This window comes from Scyliorhinus torazame, chromosome 22 (assembly GCF_047496885.1).
Source record: "Scyliorhinus torazame isolate Kashiwa2021f chromosome 22, sScyTor2.1, whole genome shotgun sequence".
Taxonomy (NCBI): domain Eukaryota; kingdom Metazoa; phylum Chordata; class Chondrichthyes; order Carcharhiniformes; family Scyliorhinidae; genus Scyliorhinus; species Scyliorhinus torazame.
Window position 1 is genome coordinate 40,870,124 of NC_092728.1, and position 27,219 is coordinate 40,897,342.

Consider the following 27,219-nt stretch of genomic DNA (forward strand, 5'->3'; position numbering starts at 1 on the left):
GTCAGTGTGGGGGGGTCAGTGTGGGGGGGTCAGTGTGGGGGGAGTCAGTATGGGGGGGTCAGTGTGGGGAGGTCAGTGTGGGGGGGTCAGTGTGAGGGGTCAGTGTGGGGGGTCAGTGTGGGGGGGTCAGTGTGGGGGGAGTCAGTGTGAGAGGGTCAGTGTGGGGGGGTCAGTGTGGGGGGACAGTGTGGGAGGAGTCAGTGTGGGGGGTCATTGTGGGGGCGTCAGTGTGGGGGGGTCAGTTTAGGGGTCAGTGTGGAGGGGACAGTGTGGGGGGTCAGTGTGGGGGGTCAGTCTGGGGGTCAGTGTGTGGGGGTCAGTGTGGGTCAGTGAGGGGGGTCAGTGTGGGAGTGGTCAGTGTGGGGGGGTCAGTGTGGGGGGTCAGTGTGGGGGGGTCAGTGTGGGGGGTCAGTGTGGGGGGGTCAGTGTGGGGGGGTCAGTGTGAGGGGTCAGTGTGGTGGGATCAGTCTGGGGGGGTCAGTGTGGGGGGAGTCAGTGTGAGAGGGTCAGTGTGGGGGGGTCAGTTTGGGGGGACAGTGTGGGGTGTCAGTGTGGTGGGGTCAGTGTGAGGGGACAGTGTGGGGCGGTCAGCGTGGGGGGGTCAGTGTGGGAGGTCAGTGTGGGAGGTGTCAACGTGCGGGGGGTCAGTGTGGGGGGTCAGTGTCTGGGGGGATCAGTGTGGGAGGGGTCAGTGTGGGGGGGTCAGTGTGGGGGGGTCAGTGTGGGGGATTCAGTGTGGGGGGGTCAGTGTGGGGGGTCAGTGTGGGAGGGTCAGTGTGAGGGTCAGTGTGGGTGGGCGTCAGTGTGTGGGGTCAGTGTGGGGGGGTCAGTGTGGGGTCAGTGTGGGGGATCAGTGTGGGGGGGTCAGTGTGTGGGTTCAGTGTGTGGGGTCAGTGTGGGGGCGTCAGTGTGGGAGGGTCAGTGTGGGGGGTCAGTGTGGGGGGGGGTCAGTGTGGGGGGGTCAGTGTGGGGGGTCATTGTGGGGGGGTCAGTGTGCGAGGTCAGTGTGGGAGTGGTCAGTGTGTGGGGACAGTGTGATAGGGTCAGTGTGGGTGGGGCTTAGTGTGGGGGGGTCAATGTGGGGAGTCAGTGTGCGATGGGTCAGTGTGCGATGGGTCAGTGTGGGGGAGGTCAGTGTGGTGGGTCAGTGTGGGGGATGTCAGTGTGGGGGTGTCTGTGTGTGGGGTCAGTTTGGGGGGTCAGTGTGGGGGGGTCAGTGTGGGGGGGTCAGTGTGGGGGTGTCAGTGTGCAGGGGTCAGTGTGCGGGGGTCAGTGTGGGTGGGGCTTAGTGTGGGGGGGTCAATGTGGGGAGTCAGTGTGCGATGGGTCAGTGTGCGATGGGTCAGTGTGGGGGAGGTCAGTGTAGTGGGTCAGTGTGGGGGATGTCAGTGTGGGGGTGTCTGTGTGTGGGGTCAGTTTGGGGGGTCAGTGTGGGGGGGTCAGTGGGGGGGTCAGTGTGGGGGTGTCAGTGTGCAGGGGTCAGTGTGCGGGGGTCAGTGTGGGGGGTCAGTGTAGGGGGTCAGTGTGTGTTGTCAGTGTGGGGGTCAGTTGTGGGGGGGGTCAGTGTGGGTGGGGTCAGTGTGGGGGGTCATTGTGGGAGGGTCAGTGTGGAGGGGGGTCAGTGTGGGGGCTCAGTGTGGAGCGGTCAGTGTGGGGGGTCAGTGTGGGGGGTCAGTGTGGCGGGGTCAGTGTGAGGGGTCAGTATGGGGCGGTCAGTGTGGGGGGGTCAGTGTGGGGGGGTCAGTGTGGGGGGTGTCAGTGTGGGGGGGTCAGTGTGGGGGTCAGTGTGGGGTGGGTCAGTGTGGGTGGGTCAGTGTGGGGGGTCAGTGTGGGGCGGTCAGTGTGGGGGGGTCAGTGTGGGGGGGTCAGTGTGGGGGGTTCAGTGTGGGGGGTGTCAGTGTGGGGGGTGTCAGTGTGGGGGGGGTCAGTGTGGGGGGGTCAGTGTGGGGGGGTCGGTGTGGGGGGTCAGTGTGGGGGAGGTCAGTGTGGGAGGGTCAGTGTGGTGGGTCAGTGTGGGGAGCGTCAGTGTGGGGGGTCATGTGGGGGTCAGTGTGGGGGTCAGCGTGTGGGGGTCAGTGTGGGGGGTCAGTGTGGGGGGGACAGTGTGGGGGGTCAGTCTGGGGGGGTCAGTGTGTGGGCATCAGTGTGGGAGGGGCCAGTGTGGGAGGGGTCAGTGTGGGGGGGTCAGTGTCGGGGTCAGTGTGGGGTTCAGTGTGAGAGGGGTAGGTGTGGGAGGGGTCAGTGTGGGGGGTCAGTGTTAGTGGGGTCAGTGTGTGGAGGGTCAGTGTGGGGGGTCATTGTGGGGGGTCAGTGTGGGAGGGGTCAGTGTGGGGGGTCAGTGTGTGGGTCAATGTGAGGGGGTCAATGTGAGGGGGTTAGTGTGGGAGGGGTCAGTGTGGGGGGTCAGTGTGGAGGGGAGAGTGTGGGGGGTCAGTGTGGGGGTCAGTGTGGGGGGATCAGTGTGGGGGGGTCAGTGTGTGGGGATCAGTGTGTGGTGTCGGTGTAGGGGGTCAGTGTGTGGGGTCCGTGTGTGGGGTCAGTGTGAGGGGTCAGTGTGGGGGGGTCAGTGTGGGGGGGTCAGTGTGGGGGGGTCAGTGTGGGGGGGTCAGTGTGAGGGGTCAGTGTGGGGGGTTCAGTGTGGGGGGGTCAGTGTGGGGGGAGTCAGTGTGAGAGTGTCAGTGTGTGGGGGTCAGTGTGGGGGCACAGTGTGGGAGGGGTCAGTGTGGGGGGTCAGTGTGGGGGGTCAGTGTGGGGGGGTCAGTTTAGGGGTCAGTGTGAGGGGGTCAGTGTGTGGGGGTCAGTGTGGGTCAGTGAAGGGGATCAGTGTGGGAGTGGTCAGTGTGGGGGGGTCAGTGTGGGGGGGTCAGTGTGGGGGGGTCAGTTTATGGGTCAGTGTGGGGGGTCAGTGTGGGGGGGGTCAGTGTGGGGGGGTCAGTGTGCGGGGTCAGTGTGTGCGGTCCGTGGGGGTGTCAATGTGGGGGGTCAGTGTGGGGGGTCAGTGTGGTGGGGTCAGTGTGGGTCGGCTCAGTGTGGAGGGGGTCAGGGTGGGGGGGGTCAGTGTGGGGGGGGGTCAGTGAGGGGGGGTCGGTGTTGGTGGTCAGTGTGGGGGAGGTCAGTGTGGGAGGGTCAGTGTGGGGGGGTCGGTGTGGGGGGGGTCAGTGTGGGGTGGTCAGTGTGGGGGGGTCAGTGTGGCGGGGTCAGTGTGAGGGGGTCAGTGTGGGAGGGGTCAGTGTGAGGGGTCAGTGTGGGGTGTCAGTGTGGGGGTTTGTGTGGGGGATCAGTGTGTGGGGGTCAGTGTAGGGGTCAGTGTGGGGTGTCAGTGTGTGGGGGGTCAGTATGGGGGGTCAGTGTGGGCAGTCAGGTAGGGGTCAGTGTGGGGGGGTCACTGTGGGGGGTCAGTGTGGCGGGGTCAGTGTGGGGGGTCAGTCTGGGGGGGTGTTCAGTGTGGGGGGTCAGTGTGGAGGGGTCAGTGTGGGGGGTCAGTGTGGCGGGGTCAGTGTGAGGGGTCAGTGTGGGGGGGTCAGTGAGGGGGGGGTCAGTGTGGGGGGTCAGTGTGGCGGGGTCAGTATGGGGCGGTCAGTGTGGGGGGGTCAGTGAGGGGGGGGTCAGTGTGGGGGGTGTCAGTGTGGGGGGGTCAGTGTGGGGGGTCAGTGTGGGGGGCGTCAGTGTGGGTGAGTCAGTGTGGGGGGTCAGTGTGGGGCGGTCAGTGTGGGGGGGTCAGTGTGGGGGGATCAGTGTGGGGGGGTCAGTGTGGGGGGTTCAGTGTGGGGGGTCAGTGTCGGAGGTGTCAGTGTGGCGGGGTCAGTGTGGTGGTGTCAGTGTGGGGGGTCAGTGTGGGAGGTGTCAGTGTGGGGGGTCAGTGTGGGGGGGGTCAGTGTGGGAGGGGTCAGAGTGGGGGGTCAGTGTGGGGGGTCAGTGTGCGGGTCAGTGTGGGAGGGGTCAGTGTGGGGGGGGTCAGTGTGGGGGGGTCGGTGTGGGGGTGTCAATGTGAGGGGGTCAGTGTGGGAGGGGTCAGTGTGGGGGGTCAGTGTGGGAGGGGAGAGTGTGGGGGGTCAGTGTGGGGGTCAGTGTGGGGGGATCAGTGTGTAGGGTCAGTGCGGGGGTGTCAGTGTGGGGGTCATTGTGGGGGGGTCAGTGTGGGGGGGTCAGTGTGGGGGGTCAGTGTGTGGTGTCAGTGTAGGGGGTCAGTGTGTGGGGTCAGTGTGTGGGGTCAGAGTGAGGGATCAGTGTGGGGGGGTCAGTGTGGGGGGGTCAGTGTGGGGGGAGTCAGTATGGGGGGGGTCAGTGTGGGGGGGTCAGTGTGGGGGTGTCAGTGTGGGGGGAGTCAGTGTGGGGGGGTCAGTGTGGGGGGTCAGTATGGGGAGTCAGTGTGAGGGGTCAGTGTGGGGGGATCAGTGTGGGGGGGTCAGTCTGGGGGGAGTCAGTGTGAGAGGGTCAGTGTGGGGGGGTCAGTTTGGGGGGTCAGTGTGGGAGGGGTCAGTGTGGGGGGTCAGTGTGGGGGTCAGTGTGGGTGGGTCAGTGTAGGGGTCAGTGTGGGGGGGTCAGTGTGGGGGGGTCAGTGTGGGGGGGTCAGTGTGTGGGGTCAGTCTGGGGGTCAGTGTGTGGGGCCAGTGTGGGTCAGTGAGGGGGGTAAGTGTGGGGGGGGTCAATGTGGGGGGCTCAGTGTGGGGGGGTCAGTGTGGGAGGGGTCAGTGTGGGGGGGTCAGTGAGTGGGGTCTGTGTGGGTGGGTCAGTGTGGGGGGGTCAGTGTGGGGGGGTCAGTGTGGGAGGGGTCAGTGTGGGAGTGGTCAGTGTGGGGGGGTCAGTGAGGGGATTCAGTGTGGGGGGGTCAGTGTGGGGGGGTCAGTGTGGGGCGGTCAGTGTAGGAGTCAGTGTGGGGGGGTCTGTGAGGGGGGTCAGTGTGGGGGGGTCAGTGTGAGGGGTCAGTGTGGGGGGTCAGTGTGGGAGGGTCAATGTGGGAGGGGTCAGTATGTGGGGGTCAGTGTGGGGGGGTCAGTGTGGGAGGTGTCAGTGTGGGAGTGGTCAGTGTGGGGGGTCAGTGTGGGGGGCTCAGTGTGGGGGGGTCAGTGTGGGAGGGGTCAATGTGGGGGGTCAGTGTGTGGGGGGTCAGTGTGGGAGGTGTCAGTGTGGGGGGGTCAGTGTGTGGGTTCAGTGTGTGGGGTCAGTATGGGGGGGTCAGTGTGGGGGGGTCAGTGTGGGAGGGGTCAGTGTGGGGGGGTCTGTGCGCGGGGGTCAGTGTGAGGGGGGTCAGTGTGGGGGGGTCAGTGTGGGGGGTCAGTGTGTGGGGGGTCAGTGTGGGAGGTGTCAGTGTGGGGGGTCAGTGTGTGGGGTCAGTGTGTGGGGTCAGTGTGGGGGGTCAGTGTGGGGGCGGTCAGTGTGGGAGGGGTCAGTGTGGGGGGGTCAGTGTGTGGGGGTGTCAGTGTGGGAGGTGAAAGTGTGGGGGTTCAGTGTGGGGGGGTCAGTGTGTGGGGTCAGTGTGTGGGGTCAGTGTGGGGGGGTCAGTGGGGGGGGGTCAGTGTGGGAGGGGTCAGTGTTGGGGGGTCAGTGTGGGGGGGTCAGTGTGAGGGGTCAGTGTGTGGGGCCAGTGTGGGTCAGTGAGGGGGGTAAGTGTGGGCGGGTCAATGTGGGGGGCTCAGTGTGGGGGGGTCAGTGTGGGAGGGGTCAGTGTGGGGGGGTCAGTGAGTGGGGTCTGTGTGTGGGGGGTCAGTTTGGGAGGTGTCAGTGTGGGGGGGTCAGTGTGTGGGGTCAATGTGGGGGGGTCAGTGTGGGAGGGGTCAGTGTGGGGTGTCAGTTTGGGACGGGTCAGTGTGTGGGGGGTCAGTTTGGGAGGTGTCAGTGTGGGGGGGTCAGTGTGTGGGGTCAGTGTGGGGGGGTCAGTGTGGGAGGAGTCAGTGTGGGGGTCAGTGTGGGAGGGGTCAGTGTGGGAGGGGTCAATGTGGGGGGTCAGTGTGTGGGGGTGTCAGTGTGGGAGGGGTCAGTGTGGGGGAGGCAGTGTGGGGGATCAGTGTGTGGGGCTCAGTTTGGGAGGGGTCAGTGTGGGAGGGGTCAGTGTGGGAGGTCAGTGTGGGAGGGATCAGTGTGGGAAGGTCAGTGTGGGGGGTCAGTGTGGGGTGGTCAGTGTGGGGGGTCAGTGTGGGGCGGTCAGTGTGGGAGGTGTCAGTGTGGGGGGGGTCAGTGTGGGGGGGTCAGTGTGGGGGGGTCAGTGTGGGAGTATCAGTGTGGGGGGGTCAGTGTGGGGGGAGTCAATGTGAGAGGGTCAGTGTGGAGGGGTCAGTGTGGGGGGTCAGTGTGGGAGGGGTCAGTGTGGGGGGTCAGTGTGGGGGGGTCAGTGTGGGGGGGTCAGTGTGGGGCGGTCAGTGTAGGAGTCAGTGTGGGGGGGTCAGTGTGGGGGGTCAGTGTGGGGGGGTCAGTGTGGGGGGTCAGTCTGGGGGGTCAGTGTGTGGGGTCAGTGTGGGTCAGTGAGGGGCGTCAGTGTGGGAGGGGTCAGTGTGGGGGGGGTCAGTGTGGGGGGTTCAATGTGGGGGGGTCAGTGAGTGGGGTCAGTGTGGGGGGCTCAGTGTGGGGGGGTCTGTGAGGGGGGTCAGTGTGGGGGGGTCAGTGTGAGGGGTCAGTGTGGGGGGTCAGTGTGGGAGGGTCAATGTGGGAGGGGTCAGTGTGGGGGGGGTCAGTGTGTGGGGCTCAGTGTGGGGGGGTCAGTGAGGGAGGGGTCAGTGTGGGGGGGTCAGTGTGTGAGGGTCAGTGTGGGAGGTGTCAGTGAGGGGGGTCAGTGTGGGGGGTCAGTGTGTGGGGTTAGTGTGTGGCGTCAGTATGGGGGGGTCAGTGTGGGGGGGTCAGTGTGGGAGGGGTGAGTGTGGGGGGGTGAGTGTGGGGGGGTCAGTGTGGGGGGGGTCAGTGTGAGGTGGGTCAGTGTGGGGGGGGTCAGTGTGTGGGGGGTCAGTGTGGGAGGTGTCAGTGTGGGGGGGGTCAGTGTGTGGGGTCAGTGTGTGGGGTCAGTGTGGGGGGTCAGTGTGGGGGGTCAGTGTGGGAGGGGTCAGTGTGGGAGTGTCAGTGTGTGGGGGGTCAGTGTGGGAGGTGTCAGTGTGGGAGGTGTCAGTGTGTGGGGTCAGTGTGTGGGGTCAGTGTGTGGGGTCAGTGTGGGGGGGGGTCAGTGTGGGGGGGTCAGTGTGGGAGGGGTCAGTGTGGGGGGGTCAGTGTGGGGGGGTCAGTGTGAGCGGTCAGTGTGAGGGGTCAGTGTGGGGGGTCAGTGTGGGGGGGTCAATGTGGGAGGGGTCAGTGTGGGGTGGTCAGTGTGGGGAGGTCAGTGTGGGGGGTCAGTGTGGGGGGGTCAGTGTGGGGGGTCAGTCTGGGGGGTCAGTGTGTGGGGTCAGTGTGTGTCAGTGAGGGGGTCAGTGTGGGGGGGGTCAATGTGGAGGGGTCAGTGAGTGGGGTCAGTGTGGGGGGGTCAGTGTGGGGGGGTCTGTGTGGGGGGGTCAGTGTGGGAGGGGTCAGTGTGGGAGTGGTCAGTGTGGGGGGGTCAGTGAGGGGGGTCAGTGTGGGGGGGTCAGTGTGAGGGGTCAGTGTGGGGGGTCAGTGTGTGGGTGTCAGTGTGGGAGGGGTCAGTGTGGGGGGGTCAGTGTGCAGGGCTCAGTGTGGGGGGGTCAGTGAGGGAGGGATCAGTGTGGGGGGGTCAGTGTGTGGGGGGTCAGTGTGGGAGGTGTCAGTGTGGGGGGGTCAGTGTGTGGGGGGGTCAGTGTGTGTGGGGTCAGTGTGGGATGTGTCAGTGTGGGGGGGTCAGTGTGTGGGGGTCAGTGTGTGGGGGGTCAGTGTGTGGGGGGTCAGTGTGTGTGGGGTCAGTGTGGGATGTGTCAGTGTGGGGGGGTCAGTTTGTGGGGTCCGTGTGGGGGGTCAGTGTGGGGGGTCAGTGTAGGAGGGGTCAGTGTGGGGGGGCTAGTGTGTGGGGGGTCAGTGTGGGAGGTGTCAGTGTGGGGGGCAGTGTGTGGGGTCAGTGTGTGGGGTCAGTGTGGGGTGGGGCAGTGTGGGGGGGTCAGTGTGGGAGGGGTCAGTGTGGGAGGGGTCAGTGTGGGGGGGTCAGTGTGGGGGGGTCAGTGTGAGGGGTCAGTGTGGGGCGTCAGTGTGGGGGGTCAGTGTGGGAGGGGTCAGTGTGGGGGGGTCAGTGTGGGGGGTCAGTGTAGGGGTGTCAGTGTGGGGGGGTCAGTGTGGGGTTCAGTGTGGGAGGGGTCAGTGTGGGAGGGGTCAGTGTGGGGGATCAGTGTGGGAGGGGTCAGTGTGTGGGGTCAGTGTGTGGGGGGGTCAGTGTGGGAGGGGTCAGTGTGGGGGAGTCAGTGTGGGGGATCAGTGTGTGGGGTCAGTGTGGGGGGGTCAGTGTGGGAGGGGTCAGTGTGGGGTTCAGTGTGGGAGGGGTCAGTGTGGGAGGGGTCAGTGTGGGGGATCAGTGTGGGAGGGGTCAGTGTGTGGGGTCAGTGTGTGGGGGGGTCAGTGTGGGAGGGGTCATTGTGGGGGAGTCAGTGTGGGGGATCAGTGTGTGGGGCTCAGTGTGGGAGGGGTCAGTGTGGGAAGGTCAGTGTGGGAGGGATCAGTGTGGGGGGTCAGTGTGGGGGGGTCAGTGTGGGGGGTCAGTGTGGGAGGGGTCAGTGTGGGGTGGTCAGTGTGGTGGGGTCAGTGTGGGGGGGTCAGTGTGGGGGGATCAGCGTGGGGAGGTCAGTGTGGGGGGGGTCAGTGTGGGGGGGTCAGTATGGGGTGTCAGTATGGGGGGGTCAGTGTGGGGGGCTCAGTATGGGGGGGTCAGTATGGGGGGGGTCAGTGTGGGGGGTCAGTGTGGGGGGGGTCAGTGTGGGGGGTCAGTGTGGGGGGGGTCAGTATGGGGGGTCAGTGTGGGGGGGTCAGTGTGCGGGGATCAGCGTGGGGAGGTCAGTGTGGGGGGGGTCAGTGTGGGGGGTCAGTGTTGGGGGGGTCAGTGTGGGGGGTCAGTGTGGGGTGTCAGTGTGGGGGGTCAGTGTGGGGGGGTCAGTGTGGGGGGGTCAGTGTGGGGGGTCAGTGTGGGAGGGGTCAGTGTGGGGGGGTCAGTGTGGGGGGGTCAGTGTGGGGTGTCAGTGTGGGAGGTCAGTGTGGGGGGGTCAGTGTGGGGGGGGTCAGTGTGGGGGGTCAGTGTTGGGGGGTCAGTGTGGGGGGGTCAGTGTGGGGTGTCAGTGTGGGAGGTCAGTGTGGGGGGGTCAGTGTGGGGGGTCAGTGTGGGTTGTCAGTGTGGGAGGTCAGTATGGGGGGGGTCAGTGTGGGGGGTCAGTGTTGGGGGGTCAGTGTGGGGGGGTCAGTGTGGGGTGTCAGTGTGGGAGGTCAGTGTGGGGGGGTCAGTGTGGGGGGTCAGTGTGGGTTGTCAGTGTGGGAGGTCAGTATGGGGGGGTCAGTGTGGGGGGTCAGTGTTGGGGGGTCAGTGTGGGGGGTCAGTGTGGGGTGTCAGTGTGGGGGGTCAGTGTGGGGGGGTCAGTGTGGGGGGGGTCAGTGTGGGGGGTCAGTGTTGGGGGGTCAGTGTGGGGGGGTCAGTGTGGGGTGTCAGTGTGGGAGGTCAGTGTGGGGGGGTCAGTGTGGGGGGTCAGTGTGGGTTGTCAGTGTGGGAGGTCAGTATGGGGGGGTCAGTGTGGGGGGTCAGTGTTGGGGGGTCAGTGTGTGGGGGTCAGTGTGGGGTGTCAGTGTGGGAGGTCAGTGTGGGGGGGTCAGTGTGGGGGGTCAGTGTGGGTTGTCAGTGTGGGAGGTCAGTATGGGGGGGGTCAGTGTGGGGGGTCAGTGTTGGGGGGTCAGTGTGGGGGGTCAGTGTGGGGGGGTCAGTGTTGGGGGTCAGTGTGGGGGGGTCAGTGTGGGGTGTCAGTGTGGGAGGTCAGTGTGGGGGGGTCAGTGTGGGGGGTCAGTGTGGGTTGTCAGTGTGGGAGGTCAGTATGGGGGGGGTCAGTGTGGGGGGTCAGTGTTGGGGGGTCAGTGTGGGGGTCAGTGTGGGGTGTCAGTGTGGGGGGGTCAGTATTGGGGGTCTGTATGGGGGGGTCAGTGTGGGGGGCTCAGTATGGGGGGGTCAGTATGGGGGGGGTCAGTGTGGGGGGTCAGTGTTGGGGGGGTCAGTGTGGGGGGGTCAGTGTGGGGTGTCAGTGTGGGGGGTCAGTGTGGGGGGTCAGTGTGGGGGGTCAGTGTGGGGGGGTCAGTGTGGGGTGTCAGTGTGGGGTGTCAGTGTGGGGGATCAGTGTAGGGGGGTCAGTGTGGGGGGGTCAGTGTGGGGTGTCAGTGTGGGGTGTCAGTGTGGGGGGGTCAGTGTGGGGTGTCAGTGTGGGGTGTCAGTGTGGGGGGGTCAGTGTGGGGTGTCAGTGTGGGGGGTCAGTGTGGGGGGTCAGTGTGGGGGGTCAGTGTGGGGGGTCAGTGTGGGGTGTCAGTGTGGGGGGTCAGTGTTGGGGGGGTCAGTGTGGGGGGTCAGTGTGGGGGGTCAGTGTTGGGGGGGTCAGTGTGGGGGGTCAGTGTGGGGTGTCAGTGTGGGGGGTCAGTGTGGGGGGGTCAGTGTTGGGGGGGTCAGTGTGGGGTGGTCAGTGTAGGGGGGTCAGTGTGGGGGGTCAGTGTGGGGGGTCAGTGTGGGGGGGTCAGTCTAGGCGTGTTGATTGGGGAGTGTCTATGTGTCACTGAGTGCTGCCAGTTGGGAATGGCGTTGATCCCGGGATGTACCGATTTGTGTCTCTGTATTTCGCAGGATCATAATGGATCAGACTAACCTCGAGGTGGTAAACACTGTCCTGAGCTCTCATCACCAGCTCTGTGGCTGCGATGGATCGACCACAAGCCCGACAGGCTCCACCGTTTCCAAACAACCTGCACAAAAAATTAGAGGCATGAGATAAAGAAAGAGAGAGGAAAAGTGGAAGAAGGAAGGGGTAGAAAAGAGGCGGAGAGAGGGGGTAGAGAGGAGTAGAACAGACTGGGTAGTGAGAGGAGTAGGAGAGAGGGGTAGAAGAGTGGGGGAGAAAGGGGTAGAAGAGAGGGGGTCGAGGGGGAAAGAGGGGGCAGAGGGAGGGGAGAGAGTGGATAGAAAAGGGGTCGAGAGGGGGCCGGGAGAGGGGGAGAGAGTGGGTAGAGAGGGGCAGGGGGAGAGGGAGAGAGGAGTTAGAGAATGGGAAGCGGGAGGGGGCGAGAGGAGATAGAGAGGGAGAAGGGTGGGAGAGAGGGTAAAGGGAGGGGTAGAGTCAGGGTTGATAGTGGGTAGAGGGAGGGGGAGAGAGGGGGTAGAGGAAGGGGTGGAGAAGGGGCAGGGAGGGGGGGAGGCAGGAGAGAGGGAATAGAGGGAGAGGGTGAGGGGGGTAGAGGTAGGGGTGTAGACAGGGGGCAGAGAGGGGGAGTGGGGGGCGGTAGAGGGAGATGTCAGATGTTGGCTGATTGCGTGTAGATTTGAGTATTAGATCCTATACATTACTTGGTTCTGATACTGTGAGGTAGAGATTGTCCGACAAATGAGGCACCTGACCTTGGGCGGTGGAGGTGGGGGGGGGGGTTTGAAGGTCGGATAGCACATGCTGTTGAGTTAGCCCAAACATCAAATTGATCTTATTGAGTGTTATTCTTTCAGCCTGAGGTGCGATATTTGCGATGCGGATATAAATACTGAGATATTTAGGGTTGTGTTTTGTGATTTTCTGGAACTGATATATTTGCAGTCCGGGCTAAGGGGGCTGTTTGATCAGCAGAAAACGTGCAAAGACCATTTTACCAATAAATGCACAAACAAAACTGAACAGAGAGGGGAGCCTGGTAAAATGGGGAGCCTGATGAAAGACAAATTAAAGAAGGTGCAGAGTAAGCAGACAAATAGCAACCATGGATACAAGTTTCCTGAGCGACCACAAGAAGGCGCCAATGATTGTTGGTCCTGTTGATGTGAGCAACAGTGAGAGGAACTGAAGACAAAGAGAATCACTTGTCCAGCTTGAGAACATGTCACAAATCTCCATCCTTACACATTGAAAACCCCCCTTCAAATTTTCAGCTGCTTCATTGCAGGCGTGAGGGCTGAATTTGTAGTGATTGAGGAGGATCCTGACCCTCTTCTGAGGAGAGAAACTGCCCAGTCGTTGGTGGGGGGATGGCATGGGGAGGTAGGGGATTTGGGGTTGGGCTGGGGGCCCATTCAAGCTGCACATTGCTGTATGAGATGAGCGGTGAACGGTTGGGAAATGTGTTCTTGGACACTGTAGACTTGTGGTGAAGGTTAGGCCTAGACTGGGGCACCAGCTCATGAGGGTCACTTGGGAATGGTTGGCACAAAGCACAAGTTACAAACCAAAGTAAGGTGGCGCGGGGCGGGGGTGGTTGGAGGAATGTGCGGGGCAGTTTGTCAAAACATGTCATGGGGGTTAACTTGTCAGTCGACCCAATCCCAGAACCAGTACACAACCCAGGGTTACCGACGGGAGGACGGTGTGGTGGACCTCTTTGGCCCACCTTCCACCAGGAGGCTCCAGACCCGTGGCAGTTGACCACTCGCTGTTACTATGCTATAAACAGCAGTGAAAACAATGCAATGATTGAAATACGGCAAGACAACGGTCCACCAATCACACTGTGTCCCCACAATGGGCTGAATCTCATTTCACAGACATTCGCCATCACAGACTGACCCCTAAATAGCCAGAGGCAAATGAGGATGCAGGACAAAGAACAAAGAACAAAGAAAAGTACAGCACAGGAACAGGCCCTTCGGCCCTCCAAGCCTGTGCTGACCATGCTGCCCAGCTAAACTAAAATCTTCTACACTTCCTGGGTCCATATCCCTCTATTCCAACCCTATTCATGTATTTGTCAAGATGCCCCTTAAATGTCACTATCGTCCCTGCTTCCACCACCTCCTCCGGCAGCGAGTTCCAGGCACCTACTATCCTCTGTGTAAAATACTTGCCTCGTACATCTCCTCTAAACCTTGCCTCTCGCACCTTAAACCTATGCCCCCTAGTAATTGACCCCTCTACCCTTGGAAAAAGCCTCTGACTATCCAATCCTCTGACAATTAAACCAATTCTCAGAAGAACAGATGATCATTGTTCAGCGAGAGGGCAAAGATTGGCAGGAGTTATTGCTGTCAGATGTGGCCTTGTACAGAGGAGCTCCCCACACTGCATTAGAAAAGAGCCCAACTCAGCTGTTACTTGGATACAAAAATACCCCAAAAATACTTAGGGAGAGAGGGGGTGGGGGGCGGGGTGGGGGAAAAAGGGGAAAAGAAAGGGAGATGGAGGGAAAGAAGAGAGGGAGTGAATGTGGGACAGAGGGAGAAAGAGAGAGGAATACAAAGAGAAAAGGCGAAAGAGGTAGTTGGGGAGAAGTGATGGTGAGAAGGAGCGAAAGTGAGAAGAGAGGTGGAGAAAGGAAAAACAGGAAGAAGAAATGTGAGAAAGAAAATAGAGAATAGAAAGTGAGAGAGAGAGAAGGTGGAAGTAGCAGTGACAGAGAGGCAGAGCAGGTGAGTGTGACATCACAGATACAACACAGCAACTTAGCATTATACATGTTCATCAGCCAATGGGAAATGGCAATACTGAGAGGTGAAGCAGCCCAGGTTCTCCATTTCCCTCTGTAAATAAACTAGCTGTAACCCCAGCAGCAGCAGCCGGGCCTCTGAAAATCACTCGGATTGTCCACCTGCTCCCACCACTTGGTTCACAGCGTTGCTCTACGCCCCCTGACCTTTACCCCCATTATTCCCTTGGTCTCCACATTCCATCTGTTCAGTACTAAAGGAGTGCTGCACTGTCAGACGGTCAGTACTGAGGGAGTGCTGCACCGTCAGAGGGTCAGTTCTGAGGGAGTGCTGCACTGTCAGAGGGTCAGTACTGAGGGAGTGCTGCACTGTCAGAGGGTCAGTACTGAGGGAGTGCTGCACTGTTAGAGGGTCAGTGCTGAGGGAGTGCTGCACTGTCAGAGAGTCAGTACTGAGGGAGTGCTCCACTGTCAGAGGGTCAGTACTGAGGGAGTGCTGCACTGTCAGAGAGTCAGTACTGAGGGAGTGCTGCACTGTCAGAGGGTCAGTACTGAGGGAGTGCTGCACTGTCAGAGGGTCAGTACTGAGATGATGTACAACTGGAGATACCATCTTTTCGCTGGTATTTCAACCAATTAATAATTAAGATCATTAAACAGTCCCACTTTACAAGATAATGACCCTGCTGTTTTTCCCATGGTTAATCTCTCGGTATTCCTCGGACACTGGCGTGCCTTCCAGATGGTTAAGGACTCAAGAACAGTGCAGCCGAGTTGGAAAATGAAAGCTCCTTTACAGAGATAATGATAGTGTGAACGTTATATTATTAGAGAGTGCGCATGGGAACAAAGTGATGACTCCACACTGGCACCAAATCCACCCAATGCTCACTTATGGATTTAAACTGTGGCTTTCCTTCCAAGTCAGGAGGCTGTGGATTCAAGCCGTTATCTCTGTAGACACCAATAGATAACTTTTGAAAGATATTTGAATTCCCAGTAACAAACTCAATGGAATTGCAGAACAAGATTTTGAATTTAAGACTTTCACTGTAACAAACATAATAAAAGCAATAATGACCAAACATTACTTATTAGACAACTTGTACTCTAAACTACAGAAAAGATATCCCTGATCAGTGTTTTAATTTGACCAATAACCCGACATTACACTTACTTTACAGCATATTTTCCACAGGGTTGCACTCTTTTCAGGAAAGCCAGTGGTAAAATAAACTGGGATAACATTATAGTTCTGAAGTAAAGTTACATTCAACTTAACATTATTACACGCACTTTCTGTTTTTATCCCAGCTTCCAATGGGTTCCAATTACTTCACCCTGTTTCGCCAAATCATAACATCCACTATCCATCACAGCCATTTCCCTCAGTGTATCGAGAAATCCCAACTGACTTCCAGCATGGCTCCCTCCGATTATTCCTTGTCCTGAATCTCTCCGAGTACTTAAATTCCTTCTGATCCCCTCTACATGACTAGAGAACCAGGTGATATCTGATGGCTAATACAGAACAGCATTTTCCCCGCTGCTCACAGCTGCTGCTGTCTCTCTCTGTCCATCTTTGTGTTCTTTGTAAAGGTCTCTGAGACAGATAGTCTGGAATAAGATTTGTCCGTCTGCCTTTGTTTTCAGGTGTTAAACCTGGTACATGTATTTCAACAGGACTTGAACTGGGGGGGGGGGGGGGCTCGTTTCCATGGAAAACATGTAATAGCGGTTAGCACTGCTGCCTCACAGTGCCAGGAACCTGGGTTCAATTCCGGCCTCGGGTGACTGTCTGTGCAGAGTCTGCACTTTCTCCACGTGACCGTGGGTTTCCTCCGGGTGCTCTGGTTTCCTCCCACAGTCCAAAGATGTGCAGGTTAGGTGGATTGGCCATGATAAATTGCCCCTTAATTTCCAAAAGGTTAGGTGGGGTTACTGAGTTACGGGGATAGGGTGGAGGCGTGGGCATAAGTAGGGTGCTCTTTCCAAGGGCCGGTGTAGACACGATGGGCTGAATGGCCTCCTGCACTGTAAATTCTATAAAATCTATACAGGCTTGTCAGGCAGAACTCGTAACAGTTCACGCAACTCTCTTCAACCATCCATATTCCCTTAAATTGCAGAGATGGTTTAAATATAGACTTTTAAAAAAATAAACACATTCTAAAGTGATTTGAACTCACAGCCGAGATGGCTACCCAATTATCATTATTTGCAATTTGATGGAGATAGCGAGCTGGATTTTCCATTTGAGTCTGAGCGCTGGTGCCAATGGAGAATCTGTGGACCTTCACATCAGAAAAATTGGCGTCACACCTGCACCTATTCTGCTACCGGTGAGGGGCTAGCACCGGCGGCGCGTGGAACAGCGGCACGGCTGTCGGCGAAGTATGGCGGTGCTGAAAACTGTCTGTACGTCCTCTCTCTCTCAGCACACACCACGCCAGGTTCACGATTTGTGACAGCACCCATGGACTGCGCTGTCGAGAACTCGGCCCATCGGAGGCGGAGAATCGCAGGTGGGCCCACTAATGATATGCGAACGGTGTCTTAACTACACGCAGCGTGCGTCACATTGACGCTGTTCTCGGATCATCGCGGTTCGGCGTCAGGGACTATTCTCCGCCTGATCACAGGCCCCAATTTTAGCGTCGGCCAACGGAGAATCCCGCCCAGCATGTCGACAGAAAACAAATATAACCTCAGAGGAATGAACCTTATTCCCTGTTTCATTAGCACCACATCCAGACACTCAACAGGGTGGAGACCAGATTTTTAGTGAATTCAAGTTTCATCATCTGCCATGGTAGGATTTGAACTTGGGTCCACCAGTGCTTTACCCTGGCTCTCTGGATCCTGCGCCACTGCCTCCCCCCATTTGAACAATGGGACCCTGGCAAGAGAGGGAATTCTCAGACGTAATCAAATTACAATTGGAAAATAGAATAGTAATTTGCTATGTTTGAATTGCTGGTCAGTTTAACATAGATTAACATAGAATTTACAGTGCAAAAGGAGGCCATTCGGCCCATCGAGACTGCACCGGCTCTTGGAAAGAGCACCCTACCCAAGGTCAACACCTCCACCCGATCCCCATAACCCAGTAACCCCACCCAACACTAAGGGCAATTTTGGACACTAAGGGCAATTTATCATGGCCAATCCACCTAGCCTGCACATCTTTGGACTGTGGGAGGAAACCGGAGCACCCGGAGGAAACCCACGCAGACACGGGGAGGATGTGCAGTCTCCGCACAGACAATGACCCAAGCCGGAATCGAACCTGAGACCCTGGAGCTGTAAAGTAATTGTGCTAACCACAATGCTACCGTGTTGAAGAGGATGGTCTCAGGACAAATCAACCTTTTGTATCATTTAAATAAAAGGATGTTTTCTCAGCAGAGCTGAGGACCAGCAGCTGAGATAAATCTTTCTTTTTTTCTTTCTCTTTCTCCCTCCACCCAACTTGCAAGCTTTTGGGCCCTGCCTGCAATTGTTTGACTCTCTCTCTCCATGTGCAGACAGACATTTTAAAGAAACAACTCAACTCCACAGCTGTGTCTCCAGAAGAACAGATTCATCATCCTTCTGGGCTGCCTCAGTGCTGGGGCCAGAAGCTGCAACTCACCAAGGCTCCTGAGGCAGCCCCTTTTACAAAACCACAGCCAGTATCAAGGACAAGAGCAGAAGCTGCCTTGAAACACCATCATTGGCGGTTCCCCTCCAAGTCACTCACCACCCTGATTTGGAAATATATCGGCCGTTCCTTCACTGTAGCTGGGTCAAATTCTGGAACTCCCTCCCTAACGGCACTGTGGGTGTAACTGTCGTGTTGGATGTTCTGATGCACAAACGATCCAACACGGCTGGAGATAGTGTCACTCAATTTTATTAACTACTTAACTGTAACAGCACTTGGGTACTGTTCTCATAGAATTTACAGTGCAGAAGGAGGCCATTCAGCCCATCGAGTCTGCACCGGCTCTCGGAAAGAGCACCCTCCCCAAGGTCAACACCTCCACCCAATCCCCATAACCCAGTAACCTCACCCAACACTAAGGGCAATTTTGGACACTAAGGGCAATTTATCACGGCCAATCCACTCAACCTGCACATCTTTGGACTGTGGGAGGAAACCGGAGCACCCGGAGGAAACCCACGCAGACACGGGGAGGATGTACAGACTCCGCACAGACAGTGACCCAAGCCGGAATCGAACCTGGGTCCCTGGAGCTGTGAAGCAATTGTGCTATCCACAAGGCTACCGTGCTGCATTACGTGCGTTACCAGCTAATCTGTGGACCCTGTCCTATTACTATCTGGGTGAGGCACTCAGCACATGGTGAATGTCTGAGTGGCAGGCTCTGAGCTCGGTGCTCTGAGCTGGCTGCTGCTGGAATGAGCGGGAACTGTAATGTCCCCTGTTTTTATAGTGCGTGTGCTCTCACTGGTGATTGGCTGCGATGTTATGTGTGTGTTGGTTGGTCCTACTGCATGTCCATCAGTGTGTGTTTGATTGCACCATGATATGCTGATCTAAATATCATGACATCCCTTTTTGCAAAGAATATGTGCCTGCATGATAATAAATAAAAAAGTGTGGTGAGTGCATCTAATCATGTGTGTGCAATATTTACAACAATATGTACATGTGGCTATACTATATACACAGGAAGGTACCAGGTGCAGAAACTAACTATGTTACACCAAGAACGAAACCAATGTCATAAACAATAACAAAATCTTAAACAGTATGGCAAAAAGTCTGAAACAGTATGTCAGAATAAGTCAGAGAGTCCAATATGAAAAGGTTCATAAATTAAGTCTCTCAGGTGGGCAACGAATTTGGGTTGACCGTCAGGGTGGCACAACACTCGTCGTCCGGATCAATGCTGTGCACTGACAGCGGCTGGTGCATTCGACTCGGGGACAGCTTGTTCTTGTTGATGACAGCAACGCGGAAAGGCTCCCTGTACTCAGTGTCACTGGTCTGTGTGACGTCGGGATCGGACTCGGTGAACGTGGGTTGAATTGCCCAAACGTTTCTGCGAGGCTGGTAAAACGGGTACGAGTTGGCAGGGTGAGCAGCTCGACAGCAGGCAGCGTAGTGGCCCAACCTGCCACAGCGTAGGCATTGTCGCGCTTTGGCAGGACGTTGCCGCTTTAAATGGGCGGAGCCACAATTGCCGCACGTTGTGACGTCAGTGCGTTCGTTGTGCCACCGCGCATACGCGGTGCGGTCTTGCGTAGTGCGCGCCTGCACATCGCGTTCCTCTGCGTCAGCGTCCCCTCTTTTGGCACGTACAAGCGCGGGAGGCCTCGGAAAGCGCGCGAAATGGCCGGCCTCCTCCAGGCCGCGGCCCGGGAGGTACTCGATCGTCTGGACCCGCTCCGCCTTGTGGGGCCCGTGCCACGCCATTTCGGCCGCCTGGATGTGTGAGTACCGGCTGGTGGCGTTCTCATGCAGGACGCAGGTCTCGATGGCCGTCGCTAGGGTGAGTTGCTTGACCCAAAGGAGCTGCTGGCGCAGGGTGTCCGACATGAATCCAAAAACTATCTGGTCGCGTATCATGGAGTCAGAGGTGGTCCCATAGCCGCAGGACTGCGCGAGGATGCGGAGGTGTGTTAAGTAAGACCAGAAAGGTTCGTCCTTACCTTGCATGCGCTGCTGGAACAGGTACCTCTCGAAGCTCTCGTTTACTTCAACGCTGAAGTGTTTGTCGAACTTCAGGAGCACCGTATTGTATTTGGTTTTGTCCTCGCCGTCCGTAAATGCAAGGGAGTTAAAGATGTGGATGGCGTGTTGCCCCGCCGTGGAGAGAAGGAGGGCAATCTTCCTGGTGTCCGATGCATTCTCCCTGTCTGTGACCTCGAGGAAGAGTTGGAAGCGCTGCTTGAACAGTTTCCAATTGACCCCGAGATTGCCAGCGATTCGGAGCGGCGGCGGCGGGTTGATGTTCTCCATGGTGCAGGACGGCGGATTGCTGATACGTTGCAGGTAGGTCTCACAGGCACTGGTTTGCGTCCACTTCTGGTATCATGTCGTGTTGGGTGTTCTGATGTACAATCGATCCAACACGGCTGGAGATAGTGTAACTCAATTTTATTAACTACTCAACTGTAACAGCACACTGCTAACTTGGGTACGTGCATTACCAGCTAATCTGTGGACCCTGTCCTATTACTATCTGGGTGAGGCACTCAGCACATGGTGAATGTCTGAGTGGCAGTCTCTGAGCTCGGTGCTCTGAGCTGGCTGCTGCTGGAATGAGCGGGAACTGTAGTGTCCCCTGTTTTTATCGTGCGTGTGCTCTCACTGGTGATTGGCTGCAATGTTATGTGTGTGTTGGTTGGTCCTACTGCATGTCCATCAGTGTGTGTTTGATTGCACCATGATATGCTGACCTAAATATCATGAAAGTAACTACACCACATGGACTGCAGCAGCTCAAGAAGGCAGCTCACCACCACCTTCTCAAGGGCAATTAGGGATGGGCAATAATGCTGGCCTAGCCAGTGACACCCTCACCCTGTGAAGGAGGCAGTCTGAAGCAGCTGATAAAACTACAGATTGTGAATTCCTTTTATCTTCTCTGGAGTTTAATTTGACCAATCTAACCTTTCCCGGCCTGTAATGTGTGTGTTTGTGTGTGTATGTACGTGAGTGTGTGTTTATGTGAGTGTTTGTAAATGTGAATATGTGTATGTATGTGAATGTGTGTGTGTGTATATGAGTGTGTGTATGTATGTGTGTGTATATGAGTGTGTGAATATGTGCGTACATGTGAGTATGTGAGTGTGAGTAAGTGTATGTGTGTAAGTGTGTGTGTGTGTTTGTTTGAGTGTGTGTATGTGAGTGTCTGTGTGTGAGTGTGCCAGCTGTCGTGGTGCATATAGGCACCAACGATATAGGGGAAAAAACAGGGATGGGGTCCTCCATGCTGAATTTAGGGAGTTAGGAAATAAACTAAAAAGTAGGACCTCAAAGGCAGTAATCACAGGATTGCTACCAGAGCCACGTGCTAGTCAGAGTAGAAATGAAAGAATAGGCAGGATGAATGCATGGCTTGAGAGATGGTGCAGGAGGGAGGGGTTCTGACTTTTGGGACATTGGAACCAGCTCTGGGAGAGGTGGGACCATTACAAATCAGATGGTCTACACCTGGGCAGGACTGGAACCAATGTCCTAGTATTGCTAGCACTGTTGGGGAGGGTTTAAACTAACGTGACAGGGGGATGGGAACCAACGTAGGAAGTCAGAGGTAGTAAAGAGGGGACAGAAACAAAAGCTAGTAAGGAGAAAAGTGAAAGGCAGAGAAACAGATGGAACTACCGAGTATGGCAGGGGTTGGGAACCAGAGCAATAGATCAGTGGGAGAAACTGAGGGAGAGCTACAGACTGAGTCCAGTAAGAGGAAGAGGAAGAGCAGGCAGGGAATGGTTGTTCAACGCAGCGGGGCTGGTAGGCTCAGATAGATAGAGTCATAGATGTTTACAGCATGGAAACAGGCCTTTTGGCCCAGCTTGTCCATGCTGCCCAGTTTCAATCACTAAGCTAGTCCCACTTGCCCGCATTTGGCCCCTATCCCTCTATACCCACCCTGCCCATGTAACTGTCTAACTGTTTTGTAAAGGAAAAGATTTGTACCTGTCTCTACCACTGCCTTTGGCAGCTCGTTCCAGACAGTCACCACCCACTGTGTGAAAGCATTTCCCCTCTGGTCTCTTTTGTATCTCTCCCCTCTCACCTTTAACCTATGCCCTCTACTTCTAGACTCCTCTGCCTTTGGGAAAGTATGTTGACTGTCTATCTCATCTATGCTCCTCATTATTTTATAGACCTCTATAAGTTCACCCCTAAGCCTCCTACGCTCCAGGGAAAAAAGTCCCAGCCTATCCAGCCTCTCCTTATAACTCAGACCATCAAGTCCTGGTAGCATCCTCGTAAATCTCTTCTGCACTCTTTCTAGTTTAACAAAATCTTTCCTATAATAGGGTGACCAGAACTGAACACAGTATTCCATGTGTGGTCTTGCCAATGTCTTGTACAACTTCAACAAGACGTCCCAACTCCTGTATTAAATATTCTGATCAATAAAACCTAGCATGCTGAATGCTTCTTCTTCACCCTGTCCACCTGCGACTCTATCTTCAAGGAGCTATGAACCTGTACCCCTAGATCTCCTTGTTCTGTACCTCTCCCCAACTCCCTACCATTAACTGAGTATGCCCTTCCCCGATTCGATCTACCAAAATGCATCACCTCACATTTATCCAAATTAAATTCCATCTGCCATTCATCGGCCCACTGGCCCAATTGTTCAAGATCCTGTTGCAATCTTATATAACCTTCTTCACTATCCACTATGCCACCAATCTTGGTGTCATCTGCAAACTTACTAACCATGCCTCCTACATTCTCATCCAAATCATTAATATATATAACAAATAACAGTGGACCCAGCACCGATCCCTGAGGCACACCGCTGGTCACAGGCCTCCAGTTTGAAAAACAACCCTCCACAACCACCCTTTGGCTTCGATCACCAAGCCAATTTTATATCCAATTGGCCACCTCACCCTGGATTCCGTGAGATTTAACCTTTTGCAATAACCTATCATGCGGTACCTTATCGAAGGCCTTGCTAATGTCCATGTAGACAATGTCGACTGCACTGCCCTCATCTATCATCTTGATTACCTCTTCAAAAAACTCAATCAAATTTGTGAGACATGACTTTCCCCTTACAAAGCCATGCTGACTTTCACTAATTAGCCCTTGCCTGTCTTAATGCCTGTAGATCCTGTTCCTCAGAATACCTTCTAACAATTTACCCACTACCGAAGTAAGGCTAACTGGTCTGTAGTTCCCAGGCTTATCTCTACAGCCCTTCTTAAACAAGGGCACAACATTTGCTACCCTCCAATCTTCAGGCACCTCTCCTGTGGCTGTCAATGATTCAAATATCTCAGCTAGGGGGCCGGCAATTTCCTCCCTAGCCTCCCACAGCGACCTGGGATACATTGCATCAGGTCCAGGGGATTTATCTATCTTGATGCAGTTTGGGGGCGGCACGGTAGCACAGTGGTTAGCAGAGTTGTTTCACAGCACCAGGGTTTCAGGTTCGATTCCGGCTTGGATCACTGTCTGTGCGGAGTCTGCATGTTCTCCCCGTGTCTGTGTGGGTTTCCTCCGGGTCCTCCGGTTTCCTCCCACAGTCCAAAGATGTGCAGGTTAGGTGGATTGGCCGTGCTAAATTGCCCTTAGTGTCCAAAAAGGTTAGGTGGGGTTACTGGGTTACGGGCATGGGGTGGAGGTGTGGGCTTAGGTGGGGTGCTCTTTCCAAGGGCCGATGCAGACTCAATGGGCCGAATGGCCCCCTTCTGCACTGTAAATTCTATGAATACTGTAGCCACTTAAAATGGCCAACTCCCGATTTAAAATGATGAACGGCAAAGGCTGATGGGAAAGTCAGCCAACAGGACACAAATGAGCAGCTGCAGGTTGGCTGTGTATTTACCTCTGGAAAGGCCAGACAAGATCGATACCAGCAACCATCAGCATAACAAAACACCAGCCATCTGCATACTAATGAGCAATCCCCGGGAACAATAAGCAACATTTAGACACACAAAGCAAAACCAGACTCTTCGGCGCCAGCAGGAGCCGACACAAAAAGAGGTGAACGACCACCTCAAGACCACCCATCGATCAGGGAACCGCTCCAGCATTGGAGAAAATCGAACCAAGTGATTGGGACAAAGTCCAATCACTTGGGACCAGGTACAGGGTCCGCCCCGAAAGGCAGGAAGCCCCTGGGGACTATAAGAATTGAGCCCCAAGTTCAAATCGCTCTCTTCTCTTCAGCTCTTCACCACCGCTTCTCCAGCTCTTCACTCTTCAGCAGCTGGTCGAAACTATAAGTCTTACTTCAACGCTCGCTACGAGATAGCCGCTCCTAGCTACCAATCTGTACCAACTTCGAATCCCGCAGGCTCAGAACCCGAACGAAAGGCCATTTGTTTCCCTGACCTGGTGGGCCAGTTCCAAGTTAAGTATAGGCCTGTTGGAAGTAGCTTAAACGTAGAATTTGTGCATGAGTAGTGATTACTGTGTATAATAAATGTGCTTTGATTTAAATCTTACTAATTGGTGTATTGGACTGTTGGTCATTACTCGGACTTGAACCATGTGGCAGTATCATAAAGATACCTGGCGACTCAAGAGCAAAGATGATAAAACAGAGCAATTAAACTAAGGCAAAATTAGCAACAATACCTCCAGCACCTCCTTGTCTGTAATATTAAACTCCTCAAGACATCACTTTTTTATTTCCCCAATTTCTCTAACATTCGTGCCTTTCTCAACCGTAAAGACTGACGAGAAATATTCATTTAGGACTCTCCCATCTCTTGTGGATCTGCACATAGATTACCTTGTTTATCCTTAAGAGGCCTTTCCCTCTCCCTAGTCCCTTTTACCCTTTATTTGTCTGTAAATGCTCCTTTGCCTTACCTGCCAAGACAATCTCATGTCCCCTTTTTGCCCTCCTGATTTCTCTCTTAAGTCTACTCTGACAAGCCCTATACTCTTCAAGGGATCCACTTGATCCCAGCTGCCTATGCATGTCATATGCCTCCTTCTTCCTTTTGACCATGGCCTCAATATCCTGAGTCACCCAGGGTTCCCTCCTTTTACCAGCCTTACTCTTCACTCTAAGAGGAATGTGATCACCCTGAACCCTAGTTAACATCTTTTTGAAAGACTCCCACTTACCAGCTGTCCCCTTGGCTGCAAATAGGCACCCCCAATCAACTTTTGAAAGTTCCTGCCCAATATCCTCAAAATTGGCCTTGCCCCAATTTAGAATTTTAACTTTTGGGCCATTTTAACTTTTGACTGAAGTGCATTAGTTTCAATGCGAGGAGTATTTCAGGTAAAACAGATGAATTTAGAGCTTGGATTAGTCCGTGGAATTATGATGTTGTTGCTATTACAGAAACTTGGTTGAAAGAGGGACAGGATTGGCAACTAAACATTCCAGGATTTAGATGCTTCAGGAAGGAAAGAGGGGGGATGCAAAAGGGGTGGGGGAGTTGCATTATTGGTTAAGGAAAATATCACAGCTGTGCAGGGGCACCTTGGAGGGTTCAGGCAGCGAGGCAATCTGGGTAGAGCTCAGGATTAGGAAGGGTGCTGTCACAACGTTGGAGTTTACAGACCTCATAACAGCCAGCGCGGGATAGAGGAGCAGATATGCAGACAGATCTTTTTAAAAATAAATTTAGAGTGACCAATTTATTTTTCCAATTAAGGGGCAATTTAGTGTGGCCAATCCACCTATCTTGCACATCTTTGGGTTGTGGGGGCAAAACCCACACAAACACGGGGAGAATATGCAAACTCCACACGGGCAGTGACCCAGAGCCGGGATTGAACCTGGGACCTCAACACCATGAGGCAGCAGTGCTATCCACTGCGCCACCCTGCTGCCTATGCAGACAGATCTTGGAAAGATGCATAAACGATAGGGTTGTTGTAGTGGGTGATTTTACCTTCCCCTATATTGACTGGGACACACTTCGGGGCTGGTTTAGCACAGTGGGCTAAACAGCTAGCTTGTAATGCAGAACAAGGCCAGCAGCACAGGTTCAATTCCCGTACCAGCCTCCCCGAACAGGCGCCGGAATGTGGCGACTGGGGGCTTTTCACAGTAACGTCATTGAAGCCTACTTGTGACAATAAGCGATAGGAGCAGGTTTAGCACAGTAGGCTAAGACAGTTGGCTTGTAATGCAGAATAAGACCAGCAGCGCGGGTTCAATTCCCGTTCCAGCCTCACCGAACAGGTGCCAGAATGTGGCGACTAGGGACTTTTCACAGTAACTTCATTGAAGCCTACCTGTGACAATAAGTGATTATTATTATTACTGCTAGACCATAAGACCATAAGACCTAGGAGTGGAAGTAAGGCCATTCGGCCCATCGAGTCCACTCCACCATTCAATCATGGCTGATTTCAACTCCATTTACCCGCTCTCTCTCCATAGCCCTTAATTCCTCGGGAAATCAAGAATTTATCAACTTCTGTCTTAAAGACACTTAGAGACATGGATGGAGCAGAATTTGTAAGGAGCGTCCAGCAAGGTTTCTTGAAACAAAATATGTAAATAGCCCAACTCGGGAAGGGGCCATATTAGACCTGGTGCTGAGAATTGAGCCCAGCCAGGTCATTGAAGTTTCAGTAGGAGATCACTTCCGGAACAGTGAGCATAATTCTGTAAGTTTTGATCTGCTTGTGGAAAAGGACAAGAGTGGTCCTCAGGTAAAGGTGTTAGACTGGGGGAAGGCTAATTACAACATCATTAGGCAGGATCTGGAGAGTGTTGACTGGGGGAGGCTGTTTGAGAGAAAATCAGTTGATTAGAATTCAGGACCGGCATGTACCTGTGAGGACGAAAGATAAGGGTAGCAAGTATAGGGAACCCTGGATAACGAGGGATATTATGAACCTTGTCAAAAAGAAAAAGGAAACATTTATGAGATCTAAAAGGCTGAGGACAGATGAAGCACTTGAAGAATATAAAGCAAGTAGGAAGGAACTTAAGGTAGGAGTTAGGAAGGCTAAAACCGGTCATGAAATGTTGTTGCCAAACAGGATTAAGGAAAATCCTAAAGACCAAGAGGGTAGCCAGAGAAAGGGTTAGCCCATTTAAGGATATTGGAGGGAATCTATGTATGGAACCAAAGGAAATGGCAGAGATACTAAATGAAAATTTTGCCTCAGTATTCACCAAAAAGGACTCGGTGGATGAGGAGTATAGGGTAGAGTGTGTAGATATTCTGAGTCATGATGATATTAATAAAGAGGTGGTGTTGGGCATCTTAATAAGCATTAAAGTAGGTAAGTCCCCAGGGCCTGATGGGATCTACCCCAGAATACTGCGGGAGGCAAGGGAGGACATTGCTGGGGCCTTGACAGTAATCTTTGTATCCTCATTGGCTACAGGTGAAGTTCCAGAGGACTGGAGAGTAGCCAATGTTGTTCCATTGTTTAAAAAGGGCAGCAGGGATAATCCAGGAAATTATAGGCCGGTGAGCCTAGTGTCAGTGTAGGGAAGTTATTGGAAAAGATTCTTAGAGATAGGATTTACTCGCATTTGGAAACAAATGGACTCATTGGTGATGGACAGCATGACAGCAGGGGAGGTCAGTAAAGCCTTTGACAAGGTACCTCATGGTAGACTGGTACAAAAGGTGAAGTCAGATGGGATCAGAGGAGAGCTGGCAAGTTGGATACAGAACTGGCTTGGGCACAGAAGACAGAGGATAACAGTAGAAGGATGCTTTTCTGAATGGAAGGCTGTGACTAGCGGTGTTCCACAGGGATCAGTTCTGGGGCCTTTGTTGTTCGTGATGTATATAAATGATTTGGAAGAAAATGTAGCTGGTCTGATTAATAAGTTCGCAGACGACACAAAAATTGGTGGAGTTGCGGGTAGTGAAGAGGATTGTCAGAGGATACAGCAGGATATAAACTGGTTGGACTCTTGGGCAGAGAAATAGCAGATGGAGTTTAATCTGGACAAGTGTGAGGTAATGCACTTTGGAAGGTCCAATGCATGTAGGAATTGCACAATAAATGGTAGAACTCTTGCGAGTACTGGCAGGCAGAGAGATCTGGGCATGCATGTCTTCCGATCACTGAAAGTAGCAACATAT

The 27,219-nt window shown here is 55.1% G+C and overlaps 2 protein-coding genes across 2 annotated transcripts in view; one reads left to right on the forward strand and one right to left on the reverse strand.

The window, feature by feature from the left end:
* Positions 1–27,219, reverse strand: part of LOC140399032 (LIM domain transcription factor LMO4-A-like) — a 122,132-nt gene that overhangs the window by 67,965 nt on the left and 26,948 nt on the right. The window contains exon 3 of the mRNA XM_072488095.1: positions 10,740–10,836. Within this exon, the coding sequence (XP_072344196.1) occupies positions 10,740–10,836 (97 nt within the window). The remainder of the gene's footprint in view (positions 1–10,739; positions 10,837–27,219) is intronic.
* The window catches only part of LOC140399386 (protein phosphatase EYA4-like), a 38,317-nt gene continuing 22,933 nt past the window's right edge, over positions 11,836–27,219 (forward strand). Inside the window, exon 1 of the mRNA XM_072488972.1 lies at positions 11,836–11,905. Coding sequence (XP_072345073.1) covers positions 11,836–11,905 — 70 coding nt within the window. The remainder of the gene's footprint in view (positions 11,906–27,219) is intronic.